Source organism: Mauremys reevesii, linkage group 21 (genome assembly GCF_016161935.1).
Source record: "Mauremys reevesii isolate NIE-2019 linkage group 21, ASM1616193v1, whole genome shotgun sequence".
NCBI lineage: Eukaryota > Metazoa > Chordata > Testudines > Geoemydidae > Mauremys > Mauremys reevesii.
Window position 1 is genome coordinate 4,283,041 of NC_052643.1, and position 26,559 is coordinate 4,309,599.

At 47.5% G+C, this 26,559-nt stretch overlaps 1 protein-coding gene across 4 annotated transcripts in view; it reads right to left on the bottom strand.

The window, feature by feature from the left end:
- The window catches only part of RCC2 (regulator of chromosome condensation 2), a 32,921-nt gene extending 13,276 nt beyond the window's left edge, over window positions 1-19,645 (bottom strand). For 2 of the 4 annotated variants that reach the window (XM_039509117.1, XM_039509115.1), the window contains exons 1-5: window positions 19,407-19,645; window positions 18,088-18,425; window positions 10,192-10,285; window positions 2,388-2,531; window positions 1,635-1,766 (exon numbers count right to left, since the gene is read on the bottom strand). In XM_039509117.1, coding sequence (XP_039365051.1) covers window positions 1,635-1,766; window positions 2,388-2,531; window positions 10,192-10,285; window positions 18,088-18,417 — 700 coding nt within the window. In that variant the 5' untranslated portion in view covers window positions 18,418-18,425; window positions 19,407-19,645. Of the gene's footprint in view, window positions 1-1,634; window positions 1,767-2,387; window positions 2,532-10,191; window positions 10,286-13,976; window positions 15,280-18,087; window positions 18,426-19,067; window positions 19,156-19,406 lie in introns of those variants that run through there. The other 2 variants (XM_039509116.1, XM_039509118.1) reach the window with 2 other exon arrangements.
- Between the last annotated feature and the right edge of the window lie 6,914 nt (window positions 19,646-26,559).

The following is a 26,559-nucleotide window of genomic DNA, read 5'->3' on the forward strand; positions in this document are numbered from 1 at the left end:
GTTATTTCAAATTCATTAAAGGTGTGAATTTTAATGTGGATTAGTTAAATTGTATTAAACCTGTGTGGACACACTTATTTGGAATTAACATGGCCTTAATGTGGTTTATCTTAATTCCCTTCTAATTATTCACAATTTTGAATAAGAGCATCCACACAGCAGTTTAATGCGGTTTAACAAATCCACTTTAAATTCACAGTTTTAGTTAATTTGGATTAACTTTCCTGGGTGCTTCTGTAGCACAGTGCTGCCCTAACCCTATAGTGTAGACACGACACAGCCTATGCTGGCACAAGGGGCTTCCCCCCCACCCATCAGTGTAGGAACTCAACCTCCTCGAACACATCTACAGAAACATTCTTCCATCAACACAGCTGCATCTACTGTGGGGCTCGGGTCACCAAATTCTGGACACGGGTATGGATTTGTCACAGCCCTGACCTATGTCAGCCTAACGTTTAAGTGAAGGCCAGGTCCCCACACAGACAAGCGTTAAGCCATCCAGAATCTCAGGGTGTCTCCCCACTAGAAAGGCTACAGCAGCACACACGCTGATGACAGCAACGGAAGGGGCTCTTCGGTCACTGTAGCGAATCCACCTCTCTGAGGCAGTAGCTAGGCTGACGGAAGAACTCTGTTGACCTAGCAGCATCTACATCAGGGCTAAAGTTGGCTTCATTACATCACACAGGGTGTGAAATTTCTCTCAGCCTTGAGCAATGTAGTTAAGCAGACATAACTTTGTAGTACAGACCAGCCCAGAGAAGGAATGTATTACAGTAGGAGAAATTAGCAACAAGGTGGCATAATCACCATTTTATAGCACTGCTATCGAGACAGTCATCTCCTGGAGATAACTATGCATAGGCAGCCATGTCTTACATTCTAAATAGCAAGATAAAGAGCTTGTTTGCATTATAGAGTGGTATGAAACGTAGAGCACTCTCATATGGTTCACTCTAACTGCCCCACGTAGACACCGCTGGCATGGACTGAAAGGCACTAACGTAGTTCCATTTGAAACATTAATGCGCACTAGTTATCTTTTAGTTTGTGCCAGCAGGGTCTACAACGGGCACTTAGAGCCCTCTACAATTCACATGCCCGTCGTCCAGACTGCAGCGCCACGCCGACAAACCTAAAGTAGCTTCTTCCCTTCGTGCCCAGTGATGGAAGTTTCAGAAGTGGAGTAAGACTGAGACCATCTTCAATAGCCTTCATATTCTTCAGGATCCCTTTGACTACAAGGCCCTGCAACACAGCTCTCGGCCAAGGACTCCCTTTGCATATCTTCACAAGCCAAGGCATTCGCTACCCACCAGGGGCTGAATGTGCTGCTTCCAAGACCCTATCAGCTTCTGTTAGCCTCAGGAGCAAAAGAGTGCGGGTGAAATCCCAGCCCCATTGAAACAAAAACATGCATTACCTTCAATGGGGCCAGGATAGCACCGAAAGACTCCGTCCTCCATTGCCACCTAGCCCGAGGTTCTCTCTCTCATTCCCAGGTGCATTGTGCGTTTCCTGAGGATCAGTATTTGATGCACCAATTCCCTGTATGCCCCAGTATTCTGCAGTGTCCTGTAGGGAGATCGATAGCCCAAGCCCAATTCCTCCTTCCCAGCAGCCTCCCGTACCTGTCAGAGCGAGTGTGTGGTTCCGCCCACAAGCTGCTGATGCGATCACCTCGTTGCTGAGAACTTCAATGAGTTTGGGAGCCTCCACGCGCTTGGTATCTCCATGCCCCAGCTGCCCTTTCTCGTTACGACCTAGAGAGAAGCGTGCACACAAACACGCATGAGCCGGTGAACACCTTTAATTTTAAAAAGGAAGAACATACTACAGAGACTCAGATCCCTTTTCCCGCTCATTGCACTGTACCCCTTCTCAGTTGTGACCAGACCTCCCACTAGGAGAAACCACCCTTTGAACTTGATCTACTCCTCCGTCCTTCCCAAGCAGAGCTTGCCTAGTGTATGAGTGCCTAACCTGGGGATAGCAACAGGTCTCAAGGGGTCGTGACCATGCTCCCTTTCCTTATGGCTGCCTTCAAGCTTTGCCAGTTGTAGCGTGGGAGCCGTGATATGGAAAAGGTGGAGAACCACCATTCTAGTGCATAGAGCATCTGAACTAGTCTCCTTGAGATTCACAAGATACAGCAAGGGGCAAGTCACCCACTAGCTGTCAAAGATCTAATCCGCCCCACTGAACTGTTTCAACTAGGCCAAAAGCCAGGCTGTTTCAGGAACCAAGTTTTCAGCACCTCTGATACAGACAGCTGATAATTCAGAGCTGGGCAGAGACCACTGCCTTCCTTTATGCCAGCAATATCTTTACTTGATTCATGATCTAAGAGCTACTGGTACACACTGTTTATGCCTACTACTCACCCCAGCTCCAGAGCCTCCCCTCTGTGGTGATGAGCAGACTATGAGCTGCACATGGTCCCGAAACCACAGTCCGTACTTGAATCCCTGAGAGACACCCATACCTGTGAGGCCCCCACAAGTTCTGGCCCAGGTTACGGTAAGCCACTGTAGAGAAAGTGGAATACAGACGAGTCTTACAAATAACATGAAGTCAGTAGCAAGGGCTCTAAAATCATCTCTAACAAGTCACTGTCCACAAAGAAAACCCACTTAAATAGGGACAGGTTTGTGGATTCCGTTTTGCCCCAGAGTTTATCCAAAATTAGGGCTGTCCTACGTAGTTCTTGCAACTCACCTCATTCAGCTGATTTGTGGTTATATTTTATGTAACTGCTATTACAGAAATCCAAAATAGTTTTCAGTTGACCACTGACATCTTACGTTCACCTCACTGTTCTGTCATGCTACAGGATATTCTTGGTTGTCAACATGAGACAGGAAGAGGGAAAGGACAGCAGGAGATTTGTGACCTTTCTGAGTCATATTAGCACAGCTGATTTCTATTGAGAGGTTAATTAGACCAAAACCCACCAACAAAGCAGTCCCAGCAATTACAGGCACCGTGACAAAGCGACAGAGCTAGATAAAGAATGGGGGACCTCAGTGAGCCAATTAAAGTCACTGTTGCAATTACCTGCATCCTACTTAGGTGGCTTTGACCATACCACCACATGAGGCTTGAAAATACTGAGCGACTTAAATGACGTCAGGAGTCAATTGATCCTTCATGACTTAATTTTCCCTATAAGTATAACGGGCTGTAATACAGCATCTCTAACCGGGGATCTCAAAGGGCTTTGCAAACATCAGCAAGTTTAGCTTCACGGCACCCTGCTGGATACCTACAGATTGTCCCATTTTACACATAAGGAACAAAGGGTTAAATCCTGCAACGTATCAAGCACCCACCGATTTCAATGATAGCTGAGGCATTCGGCATCAGGAATGAGAGCCTCTGACTGATGAAGTGCACTCCCTACAAACTGAGTTCTGATGGACACACTCCACTCTATGCATATTAGATCTTGTTTGTTCGATCCATCTTCCTTTATGCCTTTAGCCTTCTTTGTCAATGATCTACCACCACAGAGCACTGTAGTTACGACACTGTATTATTTAGATTTATAATAAGTACCTATCTTGGGCTCCAAGCAATTTCATGCACTTCTAAATGCTTTGTCATTGTATTTTTTTTTTTAAAACACCTCCACCACATCACAGGGGTATTATGAGGCTTAATTCATTAGCTGAAAGCATTGTAAGTGTGCAAAGCACTGCAGAACTTGCATTTTGTTGTTGGGCTTCCTGGTCACAAACTCTGCAGTCTGTGTGTGAAATGTGACTAAATACCACAGAGGAGTTTGTTAGAGGCTGGCAGTTTGCAATAATGGCAGCTGCCAATTATGATGTCTGTTTGTTTTAGCGACAAATGTTGAATGATGCTGCTGCTGTCTATACTTAGCCTGGATACCCACAGAAAGAGGCACCTTAGTTCACCTGGTTTGCAGATGATATTCTAAACGATCTTTCTCGTCACTGCACAGAAGAGGATATTGATTAATACAGAGATGTGCTGGAGAGACAGGGGCTCAAAATTAACAGAGGAAAAACAGAATATATGGTATGTGATTTCAATAGTACGAACACTGAAGAATTATCCTTGGAACCAGATGGGCAGACAATATCAAAAATGCAAAGTTTCAAGTATCTGGGTTCCAGCTTCTGGGAAAATGAGAAAACGGAGGTAGGATAATAACCCCCAGCTCAAATGGAGAGAGATAAGTGGTGTCGTATGTGACAGTAAGATTAAAGGGAAAGCCTAAAAAACAGTGGCCCATCCAGTTTTAAATGTCTGGCACTCAGTGTTACGCAACAGAAGAAACGTGAGCGAACAATCTGTTCCACAAGAAGTTAAGATGGATAAACAAGAAAGACCACGGGAGGAACGTGCATGGTAGAGACGTGCTCAAAGTAACACTCAGCAATGAAAAGATGAGGGAATGCAGGCTCAGATGGCTTGGTCAGGTAAAGTGCATTCCTAATAACATGTGGCTACGAGAGTCCAACAGATCAAGACCGAAGGAAAAAAGACAGAGGCCGACAAGGAACAGTGGTGGGATGCCGTAAGGGAACAGGCTAGCACATGGCGTGATAGAGGATATGCCACTGAACAGAGCACTTCGGAGGGAGAGGACTCAGAGCGGACTGGATTAAACGCAAAGAAGTTGACTGACAGATTACTGAGGTAAGCACTTTCCCCCATTTTAATTATTTGCGGAATCATCTCTGTTTCAAGATGCCGTTTACCACTGGGGTAGTGAAACTAGACATACGGTATGCAGCACTGGCCAGCGTGTTACAAACTTGGAGAAGAGAAACAACGGCAGTGGTTTGTACGTGCTTATCTCGGATGACAGAAATCAAGCAGGACTGGTCTATTTTACACCCTTTTTAAATGGTGTATCTGCTCACAACTCTGGAATGCAGCGTAACTGTGGTTTTTAATTCCCTCTGGTATGGTGTACGTCTGTCAGTGCCTACTGAATTGCACTAACTGTCCTGACTAACTGGGATGGAGGAAGTCTGTTCATCGCTGCACTCAAAATTCACAGAGCCAACTAGTGCATTTAACTACGCAACTCCCGTTAAATTTGGTGGGTGCCATGTGCCTAAATCCCCTAACTTAGGGGTTCTCAACTTTTTTGAGCTCACGACCCATTTGTAAATGGTTATAGCCTATCTGAACCAAGTAAATAGTCTGGTGGGGAGGCCCTGGGGTGGTTCTTGTCAGATCCTGCCCCCACAGGGGGTTGGGTCCTGCCTGGCACTCACCCCATAGTGGTGGCTGCTGTGCCGTGGGGCTGGCTCGACTTGGCTCTCTGCTCCGGGTGTTGCAACCTCTGGGGTTGCAGTGCCGCTCAGGTTTGGCCCCGCTTGTGACCTGGCTCATGGGGTTGCAGTGCCACTCACTCAAATTTGGCCTACTCGGATTCCATCATCACGACGGCTGGGCCAAGCCTGAGTGGCGCTTGGACCCCAAGGGCTGTGCTGCCTGGAGCAAGGAGGAGAGCCCAGCCACCCTCATGGGACAGGACCCAAAGGAGCTGCCAGACGACCCTGTGAAACATTTTGGCGACCCGATTTTGGGTCCTGACCCACAGGTTGAGAAACCCTGCCCTAACTGACTGCGAACATCTCAACTGGTCTCAATTTGGAGGCTCTAGAGACAGTACAGTTGTCAAAATGATAACAAGAGATTTATAACCAAGGCAGCACGGTCTAGATGGAGAAGCGTTAGGACCCAAGAAGATCTGGGTTCCATTGCTAGCTCTGCCGCTGATGTGCTGTGTGTCTTTGGGCAAGTGTTGCTTCATCTCCCTCTGCCCCCATTTCCCTTTCCATCCTTTGTCTGTCTCCTCCATTTAGCCTGTAAGCTCTTCAGGGCAGAGATGTCTGTACAGCACCTAGCAAAATGAGGCTGTGATCTTGGCTGGATCCACTAGGCACTACCGTGATATAAACAACAACAGAAAGTTATGCTGATTTTACTCAGTCCAACAGTCTGATTTCACAAGGTAAGAATCACTTGTTACCAGGAATCAATGGCGGGAGAAGTTACACTGTGGACAGAGTGCTGGACTGGGACTCAGGAGAACCCAGATCTTATTCCCGACTCTTCCATTGACCTGCTGGGTGGCATTGGGCAGGTCACGTCCCCCTCTCCATGCCTCAGTTTCCCCATCTGTAAAATGGGGATAATGATCCCGACCTCCTTTGTAAAGGACTTTGAGGTATAGAGATGAGATGCGCAAGATAAAAGCGAGGTATTATTAATATGACAAATGATTAGCAACAATTGTCATTTTTGAGCCTACTGGACGCAGCCACCTTGCTGAAAGGTGCCGTCACGTGACCTTTGCTTTGCAGATCCCCACACTCCAAAGACTATAAACCCATTTTGATGTTCGTTTAGCCGTCAGAAAAACCAGTCGTTTGTTTGAATAGCGGAGTTCTCATGGTTTGGCAAGCCATTGTTGGAAAGTCACCCACAGGGCTCTCCACGCCGTCAGCATCACTGAAAGCCGCAGGATCTACCTCAGGGGTGGGCAAACTTTTTGGCCTGAGGGCCACATCGGGGTTCCAAAACTGTATGGAGGACCGGGTAGGGAAGGCTGTGCCGCCCCAAACAGCCTAGTCCCCAACCCCTATCTGCCCCGTCCCACTTCCTGCCCCCCTCAGAATCCCCAACCCATCCAACTCCTCCCTGCTCCCTGTCCCCTGACTGCCCCAACCCTATCCACACAACATTTATCCTCACAACCCCACCCCCCACACGAGGAAGGGCAGGGCTTTTATCCCCATTGTACAGACACAGAACTGAGGCCTGGAGAGATTAAGTGACTTGTCTAAGGTGTCACAGGAAGTCTGTGGCACAGCAGGGACTCAAACCCTGACCACCCCGAACCTCCACCCTCCTGCTCCCTGTCCCCGACTGCCCCCAGGACCCCTGCCCCTTATCCAACGCTCCCACTCCCCAGCCCCTTACCATGCTACTCAGAGCAGCAGGACGGTCCTGCAGGCCGAATGTGGCCCACAGGCCATAGTTTGCCCACCTCTGATCTAGCTATTCTGGGGCACTTTATGGCCCCTGTTATCACAGTATCTGAGTGCATCCCAATCTTTAAGGCATTTATCCTCACAACCCCACCCCGCACATGAGGAAGGGCAGGGCTTTTATCCCCATTGTACAGACACAGAACTGAGGCCCGGAGAGATTAAGTGACTTGTCTAAGGTGTCACAGGAAGTCTGTGGCACAGCAGGGACTCAAGCCCAGGTCCCTCAAGTCCTAGGCTAGTGCTCTAAACACTGCATCACCCCTCTCTGGTGGCTGTCTTCAGCACAAGGTTCAGAAACGCTAACGAATTACAGATTTTAAAAAAATCCACACATTTCCTAATTCTCTTTTTACTTTGAACGTTTAGACCGCTGGGCTGAACACACCGGGTGCAGTTTGCCTTTAGGAGAGAGGCCAAACAAAAGAGCACACTGTGTCTGAGACAAGGAGGCAGCCTCCTGATAACAGACAGGCTGCGAGTTCTCAAGGTCAGCGGAGAAGGTGTCTTTGTCCTTCAGTCTCCTGTGATACTGAGAACCCAACTGCACAAGTCTTTAAAGAGAGTATTTCAGTGAATGCCTGGTCTGATATTCAGAAGCGCTAACCAACTCTGGAAACCAGGCCATCCATACATAGATTGGACCCTGGCGTTGTCTTTCATAGAAAGTGTGGCCTCTTCCACATATCTACAAGGTTACATAATTAAGTCTAAACATTTTATAATTAAGGAAAGCACACATTCCCCTCCACCCACCCCCCGCCCGGCAATTTTTTGTTACATTTTAGCAAACAAGTTTTCCCCCAGATGGTCAAATCAGGGTAAGTCCTCAGCCACCGTTTCTTCGTCTAATCACCTTGCTGTTGTTGCATTCCTATCATTTCACGCCTAAAACAACTCTAAGTACCAGACATGTTTTAAGCGCTTGTTTATCACTAGTTCTTCTTTCCTAAGGCGTGCCAATAAATGAGACACACGGCTACATGCTGGCAACATTCAGAGGCTGTTAAAAATCAAATGGCGTTTCACAAATAAGTGGCCCCGGATCGGCTATGCTGCAAATACAGACACCAAGAATTCAATAACTTCACATGAAGAAGCCTCACAGGAGCCCTCTAAGTCACCTAACCACAATAACAGAGAGCTGCCCAGCAAAGCACTGACGTCAGAGATTTGGCTTCAAATGGCTCTCAGGCTAGATACTGATAATGGATACGAATTTTTGAAGTCAACAGGAGCGCCTGTACAACAGACAGTGATCCCAGTATCCAATAGTACAGTGGTTCTTAACCTGGGGTGCACAAACCCTGTGGGGGTGCGAGATGTCCTTTCTGGGGGTGCGAGACAGGCCAGATTTTTTTAGAAGGTAAATCATTGAAAACACAAATTAAGCACAGGCACGTCAGTACAACTACTTTGTTTCATCAAACCTATGGATTTATTAACATTATACATTTTTTAACAATTACTGTAATATACAAACATTCTCTCCCTTTCATTCTGTAGTTATGCTATATCTAGGTTTAAAGAACTGACCTACCTCAATGATTTTTTATATGGGGGGAGGGGGGGCGGGAACATATTTTGAGAACCAAAGGGGTGCAGGCTGTAGTAAAGGTTAAGAACCGCTGCAATAGTAGGATCAGGCCTTGCAGCTGGCTGAGAATAGGTACATTGCACAGACCTGAGAAGGGGGAAGCAAACCCGTCTGTGAATAGTTGGCACTGATGCACCACTCAGACAGGCCCCCGCTGCCCCACTCACTCCTTGCCCGGCCCTTGCTCAGAACTTTTAGGACTTCAAAAGTTTCCACTCAGCATTGCCCCACGTGCTGCCATGGAAAGCAAAAGGCGGGAACGTGCATTAAAGCAGGGCTGTGTTCCGGGAGCTTTGTCCTACCTTTCTAACAAGTGCCAAAGTGAAAGCTGTTCGGCATCCATGAAATATTCTAGGTTGTCTAAGTTCCCTGTAAGCTGTGCAGCCGTGCAGCAGCCTATTTAGCGCCGTGCAAGTGCTCAGGGAACCCGCTCGGGGACCTGCTGCGGCCAGGGGAGAGACGCGCCTCCTCCAGCCCCAAGCTAGCCCAGTCTCCACTTTGCCACAGCTGGGGCACCTCTCCCCCAGGCGCGGCCGGCCCAGCCCTCCCCCAGGTGCGACCTGGACCTGCTGGGGCCGGAGGAGGAGCACCTATCCTGCAGCCCCAGAGCTGCTACCGGGAGAGAGAGCTGGGGGGAATCCTCTCTCTCTGGCGTAGCCCTAGAGCACCCTCCTGCACCCCAAACCCCTCATCCCTGGCCCCACCCCAGAGCCTGCACCCCAACCCTCTGCCCCTGCTCCGAGCCCCATCCCACACTCCGAACCCCTCGGCCCCACCCCCACCACGTCACAATTACGTCCACATTGGTGCACATAACAAAATTCATTCCACGCATGGATGGGAAAAATTAGAGGGAACACCATAGGCCACCATCCTCAGATACCACAGATGTTAAGCTATGGCCATTGTGTCTCCGGCAGAGATGCTTGTTAAAGAGTCCGCATGGTTGAGCTTGTTGAAAAAATTGGACCAGGAGATCTCCAAGGAAGGGATGCTGGCGGCATGCTTCCCTCTGAGCTGGCACTGAACAAATACCCACAGCATGGTACAATGCGGGAATATACTGCTCATGGCGCCCCCTTTCAGATGAGACAACATTGTGATGACGTCTACTGCTGGTGATTAATGAGCTCATTGCACTCCGACAGTTTGGCGGTAGGCAGATTCTAGCTTGGACAATGCCTTTCTGCAAACCACAATTCTCACGGACACTGGCTTGGTATTTTAATTCCTTTGCAGGTCATCTGGCTATCCTAAGAATGTCAGTTTTAAGACTGCAGTTTCCTCCTTTCAGAGGGCTTAGTCCTGACTATGGAAAAGATTTTCAGAGCGTGACTGTTTTGGTATGGGGATGGTAGAAAAGGAGACAAGCAACAGACATCAGGCTGGTCCCCTAAAGGGTATGTCTACACTGCAATCAGGAGGCGACCCTGAAGATCAAAGCCAGCTCAGCTATGCTCACACCTCCTGACTGCAGTGCAGACATATCATTAACACTGTCATTTTAGCCACAATGGGCCACTCGGACGCGTCAATTGTTTTCGCTTCTCCTACCTTGCTGCTTCGGCACTTCTTTCCGGCCAATCAGGTCCCAGTTGGTTGCTCCAAATATCAGAAGCTGCCCCTTGCACTTGGACCCTTCGAGTTTCTGCCCGTGTAAAGAGAAACAATCAGCTCAGCACACAGGAAAGGGAAATAGGAACTGCAACTGTTCTGCAATTACCTCGGCATACAGGGAGAGGCGGCGGCATGAAACTGAACAGTTTGTTAGTATCGCTACTGTTCATTTAGATGCTCCTGGCAACCGCAGAGTGTTTTATTGCATGCACTATCATTGCACCACAATTATACCTATTGTTTACTTTAGACTGATTTTTCTTTTTCAAAATCTGGTGAAGATTAGTACCAAACGCACTGCAGCAACTAATGATCAGTACAGATATTTGCAGGTTACATTCATAGTACTGAGAAAGGATAAACTCCAATAAAACTGGCCTATAGTTTAAAAAAAAAAAAAAGGAAAAACTAAAACTGGATGCCCATTAGAAAGGTCATGGCTAGAGACATTAGGATACAGCAGATGTAACACCTGTACTGTACATATTAGCTCCTTAAGGCTGAAGATTTCAATTGTTCAAAGAGTTGAGTCAAATACACCATGCACAGGATTCAAACCTTCATTCGGGACCTTTTCCCTTCACCCCCACTTTATTCTGGCAGCCCACTGCACTTTAGCCCTTATTCGCCCAAAGCGAGGCCTACTACTGTGACCATCATCCTATTAGTCAAGATGGGACACCCTTCAGAGCCCACCGCCATCTCATCCCCATTCCGAGGCACCACCGCACAGCACTCCTGCTGTCAGGAACACTGTTCACACCCCACAGCACTTCCTGGCGGCCCCAAAAGGCAAGAAAGCAGGCTTTCTAGCCAGATCACTTATTCTGAACCAGTCAGCAACTCGAGGACCAACTGAGTGTTCTCAGAGCCTCATGTTCCTTGGGGAACAGAGACTCTCCAGCCTTAAAAATCTGACCCTTTACAGCTGACATTGCATAGCCAGATTCAAAGCTGTGGGCCTGATTTTCTCAAGCACGGGGCCTACATGTCTCCAGCTGCAGCCTGTAGAAGAGGTGTGTACTCAGCACCTCTGAAAAATCCAGCCCTTTCTGCACCGAATGTGCACACAGCTCAGAAAACAAAAGCCAGCATCATCCATCCTGCAATGCTGTCCATGGGCCGCTCACAAAGGCAAATGAATCCCCCACTCCACAGGGCTGAACTTACCCATGTTAAGAAGGTTTAAAAAAACAAGTGTGGGAACAAGAATTCTAGAGCTTAAATTTAAGTGACTGGTTGGGATTTTCAAAGGAGCTAAGCAGCAAAGAATCCTGTGGCACCTTATAGACTAACAGACGTATTGGAGCATGAGCTTTCGTGGGTGAATACCCACATCGTCGGATGCATGTATTCACCCACGAAAGCTCATGTTCCAATACGTCTGTTAATCTATAAGATACCACAGGACTCTTTGCTGCTTTTACAGATCCAGACTAACACAGCTACCCCTCTGATAAAGGAGGGGAGGTATTTCGACACCTAACCAGCCTTGAAATACAATAGGAGCTCCTTAAGGCTCCTTTGAACAATCCAGCCATTATGTTTGCAATCACTGATAATATAAAACCGCAGAAGAAGCCACTCTGACCTCTGGTTGGCAACTTACAAACTAAAATAGCAGGGCACACAAGAGAACGCTTCAAATGATGGCCTCTGACTTTTACAAGGCTGGGGAAATCATGTTTCCATTTGGTTTTGCTCCCAAGTACACAGCTAAAAGCCAACATTACAGCATAAGTTATGTTACAAACAGCTGGTAGGGGAGGGAGAGTTCAGTTTACACAGACACCTGTGAAAAGGAAGAGAAACAGCACAAGAATCTGACAAGAAGGCCACCTAAACTCCATTTAAATTATGTAAAGATCTTTATCAGAGAGCTTAGAAACACAAGCCTTTCAAATGCTCTATTTCAGATCACACCGTTGTCTTTTCCCCCTTTTCCTTTAACTGACAGGCCATGAATTTTAGTTCTGCAGAAGGGACTCCAGAGCCTAAGCTTCCTGGATACATGTTACATCAAAGCATCTGTCTTAAGAAACAGGAACTGCTTCCTGAGGCAAACCCCTCCGTAGGTTAAACGGACTTTACTCCTACAACTTCCTGGTCTGCCTAACGGATCAGGAAATAGAGAAAAGGAGAAAAATGTGTTTTCTAGCAGCTGCTTCCCATAGGACGTCCACTCAAATCAATTGAGTATTTGATGCTCTGCCACATCTGGGAACGATGGAGATACGGGATGGTACTGAACGACGCGAGTTCAAAATTTGAGGGGGCCACCTAGGGATCTGGGGCAAAATCAGTACTTGGTCCTCCTAGTGAAGGCAGGGGGCTGGACTCGATGACCTTTTAGAGTCCCTTCCAGTTCTATGAGATAGGGTATATCTCCATATATTTATTTATTCAGATACCAAGATATTCTGCTCCATCACACAATCAGAATCTAGACACTGTTACCAGGCAGCAGCTTGATTGCAGATACTTTACAAGTAGGGCAACAGGAATCATGCTAATAAAAGAACAGGAGTACTTGTGGCACCTTAAAGACTAACAAATTTATTGTAGCATGAGCTTTCGTGAGCTACAGCTCACTTCTTCGGAGTTATTTTAAATGTAATACCCTGCAGTAATTACAGATGCTTCTCACAGCTGATACATTGGCTTCGGAAACTGGACACGTTTTCAGAGTTAACTGTCATCTTTATTAATAAAGTTGGGATTAATAATATTTGGTCTGGATTTTTTTTTTCTCTTGCGAGGACAGGCATGATGACAAGATGCTGTACAATAGTTATGGGAAGAATACATCAATGCAGCAAAAACAAGCTAAGGCTATTCAACCCATCGGAAGTGGAGTCAAATTTCCCCGGAGGGAAGCTGCCAAGCCCAGAACGTTCAGTATTGTCCAGGTTAAAAGACCATACCAAAGATTTACTTAGCAATAAAAGAAGTCTTCCCTGTACGCTAATCTAAGCCCACTCTTTGCTGCCTACTTAGATCCTTAGCCATGTAATTTGTGCTAAGACGGATGTGATGGAAAGGGGAAAAAAATATGAACCTTCTTCAATCAGCAAAATGGGATTTCCAGGGTAAAACTACTTTGGAATAGTATCTTAAGGGAAAAAAGATGTTTGAAAGGCTGATGTTCAACCTTTTAACAGCCTCATTTGAGAGGTTGCATCTTTCAGACAAGGAAAGGGTATTAAAGGTACTTGTCCATTAGCGAGTGTATTATTGCAATCAGCTACAAAACAGGACAAGTAAATAAATCTGGGATGAATCCACGAACCCCCTGAATGCACAAGTTACACTACAGCGCTGTGTGATCTCACTGCAGCATTAATCTTGCATCCCCACTAAATGACCAACTTCACTTGTTTGATCAGAGGAAAGGGGATGTTACAACACATTCCGTCAGCTCAGGCAAAGATCACAGACTTACACGTGCGTGCAACAGCAAAGCTTAGACCTTATTGGCAAAGCAGGCTGAAGGTGTTTGTAGGATGGGTCCCTCCCTTTCCAAGGCTTCTAACATACAAGACAAGAAGTGGCCAAGCCATGACAACGCAGAAGCAACTTCTACTTCAAAAGGAATGAGCAAAACATTTTCCATAGCTTGTTTGTAAGTACAACCATTCCCCGTTGCTTACTCCCTTCCCCACAAGTCAAACACTGAAAGCTGGCTTTACCCACAAGATCCAAACAAGTTAGAGCATGGTTACCATGGGGAAAATCGAAGACCCAATGGTCAAGGTTGGCCTTTGCATCATGGCATCTGCGGAGATTTTAGGCCAAATTTTCAGAGAAGTTGAGCACCTGCAGATCCAAAGCCCCGTTTTCCTGCATGTTTGGAAGTTTAAATAGATGCCTCATGACAACTCAAAGGCTTAGACCGGAGGCAGCTTTGAATATTCTTCTGAAGTTTTGTCATGGGTGGTCTTTGGAGGTTTAAAATAGTCCGCACTGTTCTAACCTTTCACTCTGGCACGTACTTCTGTTCTATGAGAAAAACTACTAGACCAACAAATACTTTAAACACTTCCACGCTTAACTGGCCAGTAGAAGGGAAGCAAACAAAACCCAGCCCGACTGTTCATGGCGTCGCCGACACTTCTGCTATTACCGACGTCTTTAATGTTGTAGCCTCCTGCCCAGATGTCAGTCCAGAACATGGGACCCTTCCCCGTCCCCCATAAAAATGAAAATGCAACATCATAAAGATGCTAAACGCAGTTGCAGAAGCAATGTTAACAAGTCAGTCATGTGTTTAAGATTTTGCTTACTGAACAGCCTCATGGGAGACATGCTGTTTCTAGCAAGATCCCAGGGGTAAGGAAGATTCTGCTCATAACTGCAAACAAAAATTTACAGTAACTAAAGCAGAAGCTGCCAAGATGCTTTTGTAACAAGCCTAAGTAACCACATTAACATTATTCAAATTACTCTCCATTTTGTTGCGCCAATCCCCTTTCCCCTTGTCTTTCTCTCTCTTTTTTCTAGTCTTAAGTCTCAGTCATGCAGCTGGGTCAGCACAGGTGGATTCTTACGCTCATAGCTTTCAATGGAGCTGCACGTGGGCAGAAGGGTCCACCCACATAGTTCAGATTGTAAAATTTGGAGCTTATATTGAGAACTCTTGGGGGCAGGGACTGCATCTTATTTATTCTGTGCCAAGCAAACTCGGGCTGCTCTATAAAACTGATCACTATAACGCAGGCCACTCAACCTAATCCATGCAGCATGGAGGAGTCGTGACTTCAGTGGTTTTTCACATGCTGTTTCTTGTGAGAGAAGATTACAAAAGTTTCTTAAGATCAGTCCTTGCTTCAGCAGAACAGCTCATCTTATTCCAAATGCTTGGGGGGTTGCAAGTCAGAAGCTTTCCAATTAGTCAGATCCTTTTAATTAGGGATCCACAACAGCTCTGTGCACTTTCTAGCTCCCTGCCTCTCTCCTTGCAAACAGATCTGCCCCAGACAAAAGAAAAAAAAAGAGAAGCGTGGCTGGCAACAATGCTAATCAAGTTCTCTGCTGCCTCGGCCCCATTATACAAGCAGGGCTTCCCCACCTGCTGGTGAGACAGGAGGGGGAAGGGAGAGAACACACCGGGCATGCGCAACAACCTCTCTCCGGCTTCTGCCTTTACAAGGGAGTCGGGCTTCCCTTGCATCCTGGGGAGGGGAAACACCACGAGCATGCACATGCGCAGTGCCTGCCTGACCCCTGCTACAGCTGCAGGGCTTCTCCCACGTCCTGGGGAGATGGGAGGGAAAGAAAAGGGCTGGGAGCAACTGGGCATGTGCACTGCCCGCCTCCTCTCCTTCCCCCACCCCCCAGATTAATGTGCCACTGCCAGAGACAAGGCGGGAACCTCAAAATGCTTAACAGTGTCTCTCTCCAAACAACAGATCATCCCCTGGCCCTGTAATAACATCCCCTGGAGTATCTAATGCAGCCCCCAACCCCACATATTCCCAGACAGAGAGAGAGGCCAATACCAGACAGGGAGCACGGGTGGGATCTTCCCTGGTACGCATCTGTCACTGGATCAGCTTCTTCGGTGGGTGAGAGAGACAAGCCTTCCAGCTCCACCCGTCTATGGAGCCCCAAAGCTTGTCTCTGTCATCCACTGAAGTTGGTCCAACAACAGATATTACCTCACCCCACTTTGTCTCACAGCCTGGGTCCAACAAGGCTACAGAACTGCAGATAAGTGTAGCATTATGTTTTCTCTCCAGCTGAAGAATTGGGGCTTCCAATGCCAGTACATTTCTTTCAGGAAGCTGGGCTCCTCTACTGGCATCCCAACCAGAGAGGGACTATCTTTCAAATAAAGATCATGATTTCTCCTTCGTGATAAAAGCAGAGCCTCTGACATCAATGTCTGCCTGCACATGTAATAAACGGATCACGTACCCCACTTCCCAGCAAAGCACATTCACTCACATGATAGTAAAACTAAGGGGTTGGGGGTAGGGGGGAGAGTTCTGTTAGTGACCAAGAGAAGTTTGACATTGAAATCCTTCCTATGGAACATTTGAGGGGACCTATTTTTCTTCCATTGGTCTGGGGAATATCCAGATTTCCCTCCCGTCCACCCAAAAAGGACTTCCCTTTCCCCAAATAAAGAAGGAACCAAGCAAAATGTGGGTGTTCAAAAGATCCCAGCTAACTTTTTTCACAGTGTGTGAACTCCCCTCTCGCCCCACTTTTCTTTTAGGAGAGAGAAGGCCCCCCACCCCCCAAAAAAGTGAGCTCCTTTGAGTCAGGAAGGGGCCTAATCTTGGTCACTAACGAGGGATCCATTTTCAGGGCAGGTTTGAACTTCTGTCCTCAAATCCAAAGTAGCCATAACAAGGGAGGGCTCATGTTCAAAGGCAGGTTGGCTTGGTCTCTCCTCTACCATTGGGAAAGAGGAGTTTGCTTATGTGCTTTCAAGAGGTACACAGCTTCCCCACATCATTCAAATTCTCCCTGCAAGTTACCCCATCCAAAAGGCAAGTACCCCTACATTCCCAGGAAGAGTGCCAACCCCTGGACTGACCCACATGAGGTGGGAAGACGGGTGCTTACACCACAGGGGCTAAAATTCCCCATGGGGGGAGGAGGAGAGAAAATCAAGCCAAGAGGGAGAGAAAATGTTTGATAAATATCAAGAATAACTGCAAGGAGGAGATAGTTAAAAGACTTTTGGTGTGGGTTAAAGGGACTGGGTTGGAGGAACTCTTCACCTTATCTTATTAAATGGATTTAACCTATGGATCGTTCATTTTTTAAAAAGCATTAAATAATCACACAACCCCCCCCCCCCACCCTAGCTGGGTCAATTTTAAGAAAAGCAGCTATTTATATATTTCCCCTTCACAAAAACTAAGAGGGGAGTGACAAGAGGGGCTTATCCCACAGCAGTTCACAGGGAAAGGGGGGCATACTGCCCACACTTGGTTTTGAGGGTGGGGTAGAATAACCAAATGTCCCAATTTTATAGGGAGAGCGCCAATATTTGGGGCTTTTTCTTATATGGGTGCCTATACACCACCCCCCATCCCGGTTTTTCACATTTTCTATCTGGTTACCCTAGGGTGAGGACAAGTAGGGGGTCCACCTAGCCTCAACTAAGTGATGGGGGGGGGAGAAGGGGACCCATTCCCCCCAGCTCAGAAAGATGAGGACTATCTGTCATCTCTTCTCCCCCTGGTTACTAGGGGGTGGTGGCTCCCATCCCTCACCCCTGGGCTTTGACATATATGGGGTGGGCCTCTAGGCCTTGACCTATGGGGCAGGGGGACCTCCCATCCCTCACCCCTGGGCCTTGACCTATCGGGCGAGGGGACTCCCATCCCTCACCCTTGGGCATTGACTTATGGGGCAGTGGGGACTGCCCTCAGTCACCCCAGGGCCTTGACCTATGGGGCAAGGGGCTCCCACCTCCCGGGGTCTTGACCTATGGGGCAGGGGGGCTCCCAGGCCTTGACCTATGGGGTGAGAGGACTCCAATCCCTCACCCCTGGGCGTTGACCTGTGGGGCAGTGGGGACTGCCCTCAGTCACCCCAGGGCCTTGACCTATGGGGCAAGGGGCTCCCACCCCCCAGGGTCTTGACTTATGAGGTGAGGGGGCTCCCATCCCTCACCCCGGGGTCTTGACTTATGGGGCGAGGGGGGCTCCAGGCCTTGACCTATGGGGCGAGGGGGGCTCCCACCCCCCCGGGGTCTTGACTTATGGGGCGAGGGGGGCTCCAGGCCTTGACCTATGGGGCGAGGGGGGCTCCCACCCCCCCGGGGCCTTGACCTATGGGGCGAGGGGGCTCCCACCCCCCGGTCCCGTCTCTCACGATCCGCTCCTTGCTGTGCTCGGGCTCGCTGATGATCACGGCCTGGCCTCCCGCTCGGCCGCCGCCCGGCCCGGGCCTGGCCGCCCTCTTGCCGCCGGGGGTCCCGTCCAGCTCGGCCGCCGCCAGCAGCAGCTCCCGGGGCCCGTCCTCATCGCTGCTGCCGCCGCCGCCGCCGCTGCTGCTGCCCTCGCCGCCGCCGGCCCCGCGCTCCGGCCGGCCCCGCTTCCTCGGCCCGGGGCCCGGCCGCTTCCTGCCGGCCGAGCGGGCCGTCCCGTTGCCGGAGCTGGCCTCCCACACGGGCCCCGCCGCCGCCGCCTTCCTCCGGGGCATCTCGCCGGCTGGGCAGAGAGGGACAAACACACAGCGGCGGTCAGGGGCCCCGGTCCGGGCCCCACCGCAGCGCCAGGGCCCCCGGGGCGGCGGAGCTACAGCCTGCCGGGGACAGTGGGGGGCCGCCCCCCACCCCACGGGGGACAGAGCCCTGAAATACACCCTCGAGCAACAGCAAAACCCCTCACAAGGCACAAGCGCCCCCCCCCCGCGCCTCGTGCAGGGAAACTGCCCCCCCCCATGAACTAAAATCGCACAGACCCCCCCCCCCCCCCGTCCTAGATGGATTAAAATTTGCCACCTTGAAAACAAAAACGTGCATGGAAATAGCACACCCCGGCCAAAGTTTAGGGGGTAAATGTGTCTCTCCCCCCCCCGCTACAGCATTCAAACTGGCCCACAGACAAGATGTAAGAGGGGGGAAAAACACCCCCGCTCCCCCCGTTAAAATTTACACTCTCGAAAAGATCAGGGCATTACATCTCCCCCCCCCCCCGAGAAGGGGGTGATGAGCTCCAGCGATAGTTTTACACCTTGGTAAACAAAAAAAACCCCTAAAACAAATAGGGACCCCCCCAAATATCCAGGCCGGCTCCAAAAAGTATAGGTGAGAGTTATCGACCCTCAGCCGGAATCAATATCATACTTACAAAGCGCTTTAAAGTCTGTTAAAAGTACAATTTACCCCCACTTTGTCTCTCCCCTCGAAGCACCCGCAAAGCGTGTGTCGGGGGGGGGATTTCCCCTCACCTGCTGCTGCTTTTGTCTTTTAACTCCCCTCCCCCTCATTTAAAAAAAATTAAAGTAAATTATATCCCTCCCCCCCCCCCCCGCTCAGAAATGACACAAAATCCGATTCATGTCTCCATCCTAGATGGTTCAGAGCTTTATCTTCTATGAGCCGGATCCGTTCCCAGGCCTTTTCAAGAAAAGAATAAAAAACACACAAAAAGATGCGCTCCCCCCCACCAAATAAAATCCATAAACACCTGTTCGGGGAGTTCGGTTTGTTGTTCCAAATCCAGAAAAAAAAACTTTAATTTCTCCAACTCTTTCCAGCAGTTTTTTATTTTGATTTTTTTGCCCGGGTAGCTCTGCCGGTTTATTTCGGATTCAGGTTAGGAATTTTTCCAGCTCTCCTCTTCTAGATTTTCCTCCAGCGTCCCTTTTTCTTTTGCTCTGCCTTTAAAAAAAAAATTGAACAATGGGATCTCTGTCTGTCTCCGATTAAACCACGTGGATCCGCCTTCCTTCCCTTTTTTTATTCATTCAACCCCAACCCCCCTCCTCTTAGGGTTTTTTTTATCCGCTTCCCCCCCACTACCTTTAAAAAAAAACTTTCTCCTCCTCTCAAAGAGATCAGTATCGAATTCCAAAACTCTACCTGGTTGGGATGAAGAGAGCAACAAAAAGGAAGAAAGAATTCAAAGGCTTTAATTAATTTTGTTTTATTTCCTGGTAAAGAAAAGGGTTTTTTTCCCCCCCTAGTGCCCACCCACCAGATGCACTTAAAATGTAAATATGAGCCGCCAGAACAAATGCTACAATACAAAACAGAAACACATGTATGCACAAGAAAAAGGAAAGAGCTGTGAAAGAAGGAGGCAGGCAAAGTCCAGCTTTGAGAACAGCTCCATCTTTAGGAAAGGATGACTGGGCGGGGGGGGGAGGTTAATGCAATTAATATGGGGCGGGCGGGGGGGGGAGCAGTTCTTCCCCTTGCTACAATGCTACATTGAAATCCTCCTGCATGAATTAAGGCTAATGGGAAAAGTGCCTATTTGTTATGTCTTGGTATTCTATTATTATTATTATTTATTTGTATTCCAGTACTGTCAATGGACCCAAACTGAAATTAGGGCCCTGTTCTGCTAATAGGTGCTATAGATCAGGGGGTTGGCAACCTTTCAGAAGTGGTGTGCCGAGTCTTCACTTATTCCCTCTGATTTAAGGTTTCGCGTGCCAGTAATACATTTTAACATTTTTAGAAGGTCTCCTTCTATAAGTCTATAATATATAACTAAGCTATTGGTGTATGTAAAGTAAATAAGATTTTTAAAATTATTAGAAGCTTCATTTAAAATTAAATTAAAATGCAGAGACCCCAGCAGCATGAGAGCCACTGAAAATCAGCTCGTGTGCCACCTTCGGCACGCGTGCCATAGGTTGCCTACCCCTGCCATAGATACATATACGCATTGTGGATAGTTCTCTAAAAACATCTGCTCAATGTGCAGCAGCAGTCAAAAAAGCCAACAGCGTGTTAGGAACCATTAGGAAAAGAGTAGATAATGAAACAGAAAAATATCCTAATGCCACTATATAAATCCATGGTACACCCACACCTTGAATATTGCAGGCAGTTCTGGTCGCCTCATCTCAAAAAAGATATATTAGAATTGGCAAAGGCGCTGAGAAGGGCAACAAAAATGATTTAGGGTATGGAACGGCTTTCTTATTAGAGGAGAGATTAAAAAGACTGGGACTGTTCAGCTTGGAAAAGAGACGATTGAGGCGGGGATATGATAGAGGGCTGTAAAATCATGAATGATGTGGAGAAAGTAAATAAGGACGTGTTATTTACTTCTTCACATAGCACAAGAACCAGGGGTCACCCAATGAAATTAATAGGCAGCTGGTTTAAAACAAACAAAAGGAAGTACTTCTTCACACAACGCACAGTCAACCTGTGGAAGTTGTTGCCAGGGGATGTTGTGAAGGACAAAACTATAACTGGGTTAAAAAAAGAATTAGATACATTCATGGAGAATAGGTCCATCGATGGCTATTAGCCAAAATGGTCAGGGACGCAACCCCATGCTCTGGATGTCCCTAACCTTTGACTGCCATAATCTGGGAGTGGACGACAGGGGATGGATTACTTGATGGTTGCCCTGTTCTGTTCATTCTCTCTGAAGCACCTGGCATTTGTCACTGTTGGAAGACAAGTATCAGGGGGTAGCCGTGTTAGTCTGTAGCCACAAAAACAACAAGGAGTCTAGGGGCACCTTAAAGACTAACAGATTTATTTGAGCTTAAGCTTTCATGGGTAAAAAAACTCACTTCTTCAGATGCATCTGTTGGAAGACAGGATACTGGGCTAGATGGACCCTTGGTCTGACCCAGTTTGGCGTTTCATATGTTCAGTATTGTTGTAGCCATGTTGGTCCCAGGGTATTAGAGAGACAGGGTGGGTGAGGAGATACCTTTTATTGGACCAGCTTCTGTTGGTGGAAGAGACAAGCTTTCAAGCTTGTGGACATATAGTGAGAGAGAGTCCCTCACCTGAAGAGTTTTCAATCCTGCAATCTCTTTCCCCGAGACTATTCCTGTGCATAAAGTTAAGCACATGCTTAAGTGTTTTGCTGGATTGGGGCCAGAATGCTCAGCAGTTTACAGGATATGGGATAGAACTAAAGGAAATAATATCCCCATTCTACAGATTGGGGACTGAGGCAGAGAGAGATTAAATGAGTTGCCCAGAGTCATACAGGAAGGCTCTGGTGTATCCAAGAGCTGAACCCAGGTCTCTTGAGTCTCAGTCCAGGGCCTTACATACAAGACTATTCACCTGGTCAATATTAGCTGTAATGGTCCATTATTTGTCTTTTCCTGCATTGAACGATGGATCGTTACTTGTATCGAGTTTTCCGTAAACACCCAGCTTGGAAGAAGCTCCTTTCTGCTGTGAGGTGTATTTGAAATTGTAGTACCAGTCATGAGCATGGTATTTTATATACATAAATACATTCATAACCACAGTCTTTATACATCTCTTGTAATGACCATCAAGTTCAGAACATTTCAAGCTTTCATAAAATACCTCACTCTACATATTTTATGCACAATAACATTGTATACAACCAGCTGATTCACTTACTTACTCTTTCAGGTCTAGACTCCTCGTGTCTTTCCCTTGGGGTGTCTGGACCCTGGCTGGCACAGTCTGGAATTCAGCTAGAGAAAATATAGTTACCCAAACTGGAATACATTAGGGCATTAGTGCTAACACCTTTACCCTGTAAAAAAGTGCCGCTGAATCTTTAATGGTCAGGATCTGATTTTACCTGTCACCCAAAAGGCTGCCTCTACTGGCCCCTGGCTCCAGTATGGATCGTAGAGTGGCACATTACTGGTTTAGAGGAAAGAAAGAATCACTGAATCACCACTCCACTATCACCTCCTGAGGCACATGGAATTTTCAGAGAGGCCTCCCATCAAAACCATGTTCCCTGCTTATTTTAGGACATCTGAGAAGATGAAATGGCTGGAAACATAATAAATGCTTTCCAATGTATGTTATAAGGACATCTTCTGTGTATTTGCTCTTCCGGTGTGTTAGTATAAAAGGAGGAGAAGAAGAAATTTGAGCGGAAGAACAGTGCTGTGTCCTGATTTTAAAAGGTCAGAGCCTTTGCGAAGAAATAATAACATCACTGGTTGTTATCCCCCCTTTGCTGGCTTTACCATTTCCTTTATGTACAGTGCCCAGAGTTGCCAATTAAAAGTGCAGAGCAGAGAGGATGCTGTAGTGGATTGGAGGGTGCCTTTGTAGTGTGACAGGGCAGGAATAAAATGCATTCCTACCCCATAAAACTGTCTCTGAGGCCTTTCTGATCCCACCCTTATGCTCCAAATAATTAGCAGCTGTCCTTTTTATTGCTAGAGCTGTCCTAGCTTGTTTAATTTCTGAAAGGCTTTGTTCTGGCCCAGTGTGAATGTAGACTTATGGTAAGTGCATAACGCAGAGGGCCATTTTGCAGTCTCCTTTACCTCACTGGACAATCTGTGCTTAAATCACTGGATTTACTCTAGATTTACACTGGTGACACCTGACAGCAAAATTAAGCCTATAGAGTTAGTGACTGGGGCACATTGCATTGTATTATCATGTAAATAAGAAATTAAAAATAAATTAAAAAGTCAGATCCGGCTAGTGTTTTCTCTGAAGCACATTGATGGATGACTGAAAAAAAATTAGCTCATCAAATTGATTTTGTGTCCTATTTCCAAGAAAAATGTCTCAGGATGGCTTATCTCGGACTCAGTAGCCAGATGCCAAGTGCATTGTCTATGGGCCCTACCAAATTCATGGTCCATTTTGGTCAAGTTCATGATCATAGGATTTAAAAAATAGTAAATTTCATGATTACAACTATTTAAATCTGAAATTTCACCGTGTTGTAATTGTAGGGTTCCTGTGCCAAAAAGGAGTTCTGGGGCGGGTCACAAGGTATCGTAGGGGGGGTTGTGGTACCGCTACCCTTATTTCTGCGCTGCTGCAGGCGGCAGCGCTGCCTTCAGAGCTGGGTAGCTGGAGAGCTTTGGCTGCTGTCCAGGAGCCCAGCTCTGAAGACAGAGCCATCGTCAGCAGCAGCGCAGAAGTCAGGATGGCACGGTATGATATTGCTGTTCAGACTTCTGCGCTGCTGCCTGCAGAGCTGGGACGTCAGTCAGCAGCTGCCACTCTGTAGCCGGCCAGCTCTGAAGGCAACAGCACAGAAGTAAGAGTGGCACGGTATGGTATTGCCACCCTTGCTTCTGCACTGCTGCTGGCGGGGCACTGCCTTCAGAGCTGGGCACCTGGCCAACAGCTGCCACTCTCCAGCCACTCACCTCTGAAGGCATCGGAGAAGTAAGAGAGGCAATACCACAATCCCCCCTAAAATAACCTTGTGATCCCCTGCAACTGTCTTTTGGGTCGGGCGCGCAAAGCGGAGGGGTGCAGCTCTACCGCGATCATTCATTTTTCAGCGGTAATTCGGCAGAGGGTCCTTCCCTCCGACAGGGATTCAGGGAGCTGCCGCCAAATTGCCGCCGAAGAGCCTGGAGCCAGCCCTTGTCTTGGGCACAAAAATTCCTTGTTAAGGCTCTGGACAGAAGGCAGAATACAGAACTATAATTCACCAGTTTAATCCCATTCCTTTGGAGCTGGTACAGGGGATGTTCTCTCAGAAACTGCACTAAAAGATTTGATGTAAAAAAAATCCCAATCAGCTTAAAGGAAGTGGCTACAGCTCATCTTTAATGGGCTAGGAATCCCTGACTCCCATTTCTGGCTCTGCCACTGGTTCACTCTATGACCTTGAGCAAATCACTTAGGATCAGATTCACTAGTGCAAGCCTGGGGTAAGTCTGTTGACTTCACATGTGTTGCTGTTGATTTACACTGGTGTAAAGCAGAATTTGACTATTAATCTGACATAGTTTCCGTCTCTGTAAAATGGGCAGAATAATACATACCTACCGGGTCTCCTGAGTCCCAATTCTATACTCTCTCCACCATATCGTGCTGCATCCCTACCTCAGAAGGGTGAGTATTAATTAGCTGGTGTTTGTATAGTGCTTTGCACATATAACGCTGCATGTAAGTGCTAAGGAACAACTCCTCAGCTGGTGCAGATCAGCCTAGCACCATTGACTTGAATGGAGCAATGCTAATTCATCCCAGTTTAAGTGCTGACCCTGAGTAGTAGTATTAGATTTGGTTGGGGAAGTGCTAGGGTTTTACTTTCGTTTGGTGCCCCCAATAAACCAGCGATAGCAACCCAAGACAAGTAGGCAGACGGTACAGTCTATAAGGACGCCAGTCACGGACTAAGGGTCACCAACTGCCTCTTGAAACCTTTTTGTTTTAGTCTAAAGATGTCAGCGACAGGTATAAGGTCATAGCTTAGGTGGCGGGAAAGGCACAGAAAGGGGTTCAAATCAGGGACTGACAAGCCAGATCTGAAGGTTGTGCTGAGGTTTAGATGGATCATTTGGGACTTACCTGGAGTCCTTTTGCGGTTGTCTCACTTATACAGAAGAGCATGATCTTGTGGTTAAAGCCCAGGGGTAGGAATCAGAACTGGTTGTAGGTCTGCCTCTGCTGCACACCCAATGTGGGACCTCGGGCAAGTACACTTCACCTCTCTGCCCTCAGTTTTCACAGCTGTACAATGTTGTACAATGTTCAGTGGGGACTTATGAAGTTCATTCATTAATGTTTGTAAAGTGCTTTGAAATCCTTGAATGACAGGAGCTAGAGAAGTGTGAAGATCTATCTATCTATCTATCTATCTATCTGATATGTAATGGCACCCAGCACTGTAGTTTCATTTATTATGATAATTTATTGTGAACACCTGTATGATATCTCATGCTTCGATGCCAAACACAAGCAAGATTGCTATCAAAGAATTCATTCTACCACATACTTGCCATTAGGTTTCCTTAGGAAAATGGCACACTGCGATTGGTCTCTGCTACAGAAGTGTTTCTCCCTTTACAATGTGGCCATGTGGCATACCTGGCCATGTCTGGGCTGCGGGCAGGAAAATGAAGGCTTTTTCCCCTTGTGTGTCATGAACGCTGATGCAACTAGACGCCAGAATCATATGATGCTAAGGTGTGGATTTCCAGAAACTGGTTTTTCCTGCGGTTGGGCTGCCTTGGGAAAGTAATTGGGAGGGTGAAGAACTGGTCCTACTTGTTAACTCCCCAGAGTAGTTATGCTACTGCATGCCTCCATCATATGCATTGTCATTTCATCTCAGAAGGCCTGTGGCTGTGCTTACAGAGACTTCTCTGATAGAAGTCATCAGTTGGGTGTGCCACAATACTGCATTATGCTTCTAGACCACAGCCTCTCTGGGGCACAGACTGTCTGGGTTTGTTTAATCCAGGTGCATGTTTAGGGCTTGTAGGCAATACAATGAGGATGAGGATAATTATGAAAAGAAGGAGGAGGAGGAGGACAGAAGAAATAGGAGTTCTCCAAAAGAAACATGCAGGGAATTATGCCTTTTATCCACGAGGCAGCTGCTTTGTTCCTAATATGCAACTCCAATCAGGTGGACGGGTCAGAATCTACACAGGTAGGGTTGCTCCATAATAGTGGTGGAGGCCAATTCATTTTTCACTTGTCATTCTGTGGCTCTCTCAGAAAGGCCTCCTGGCATGCTGTTTTATCGTCATGATTAAATCACCGCTATCCTTGGCAGGGACCATCTTTATGTTCTGGGTTCGTGCAGCGCCTAGCACCATGGGGCCTCGGTTCATGACTGGGGCTCCTAGGTGCTACCACAATACATTGAACAAACAATCATCCTTTCCCCCAGGAACTAAACACATACATCAGTAGGAACTGGGGGCCAGATC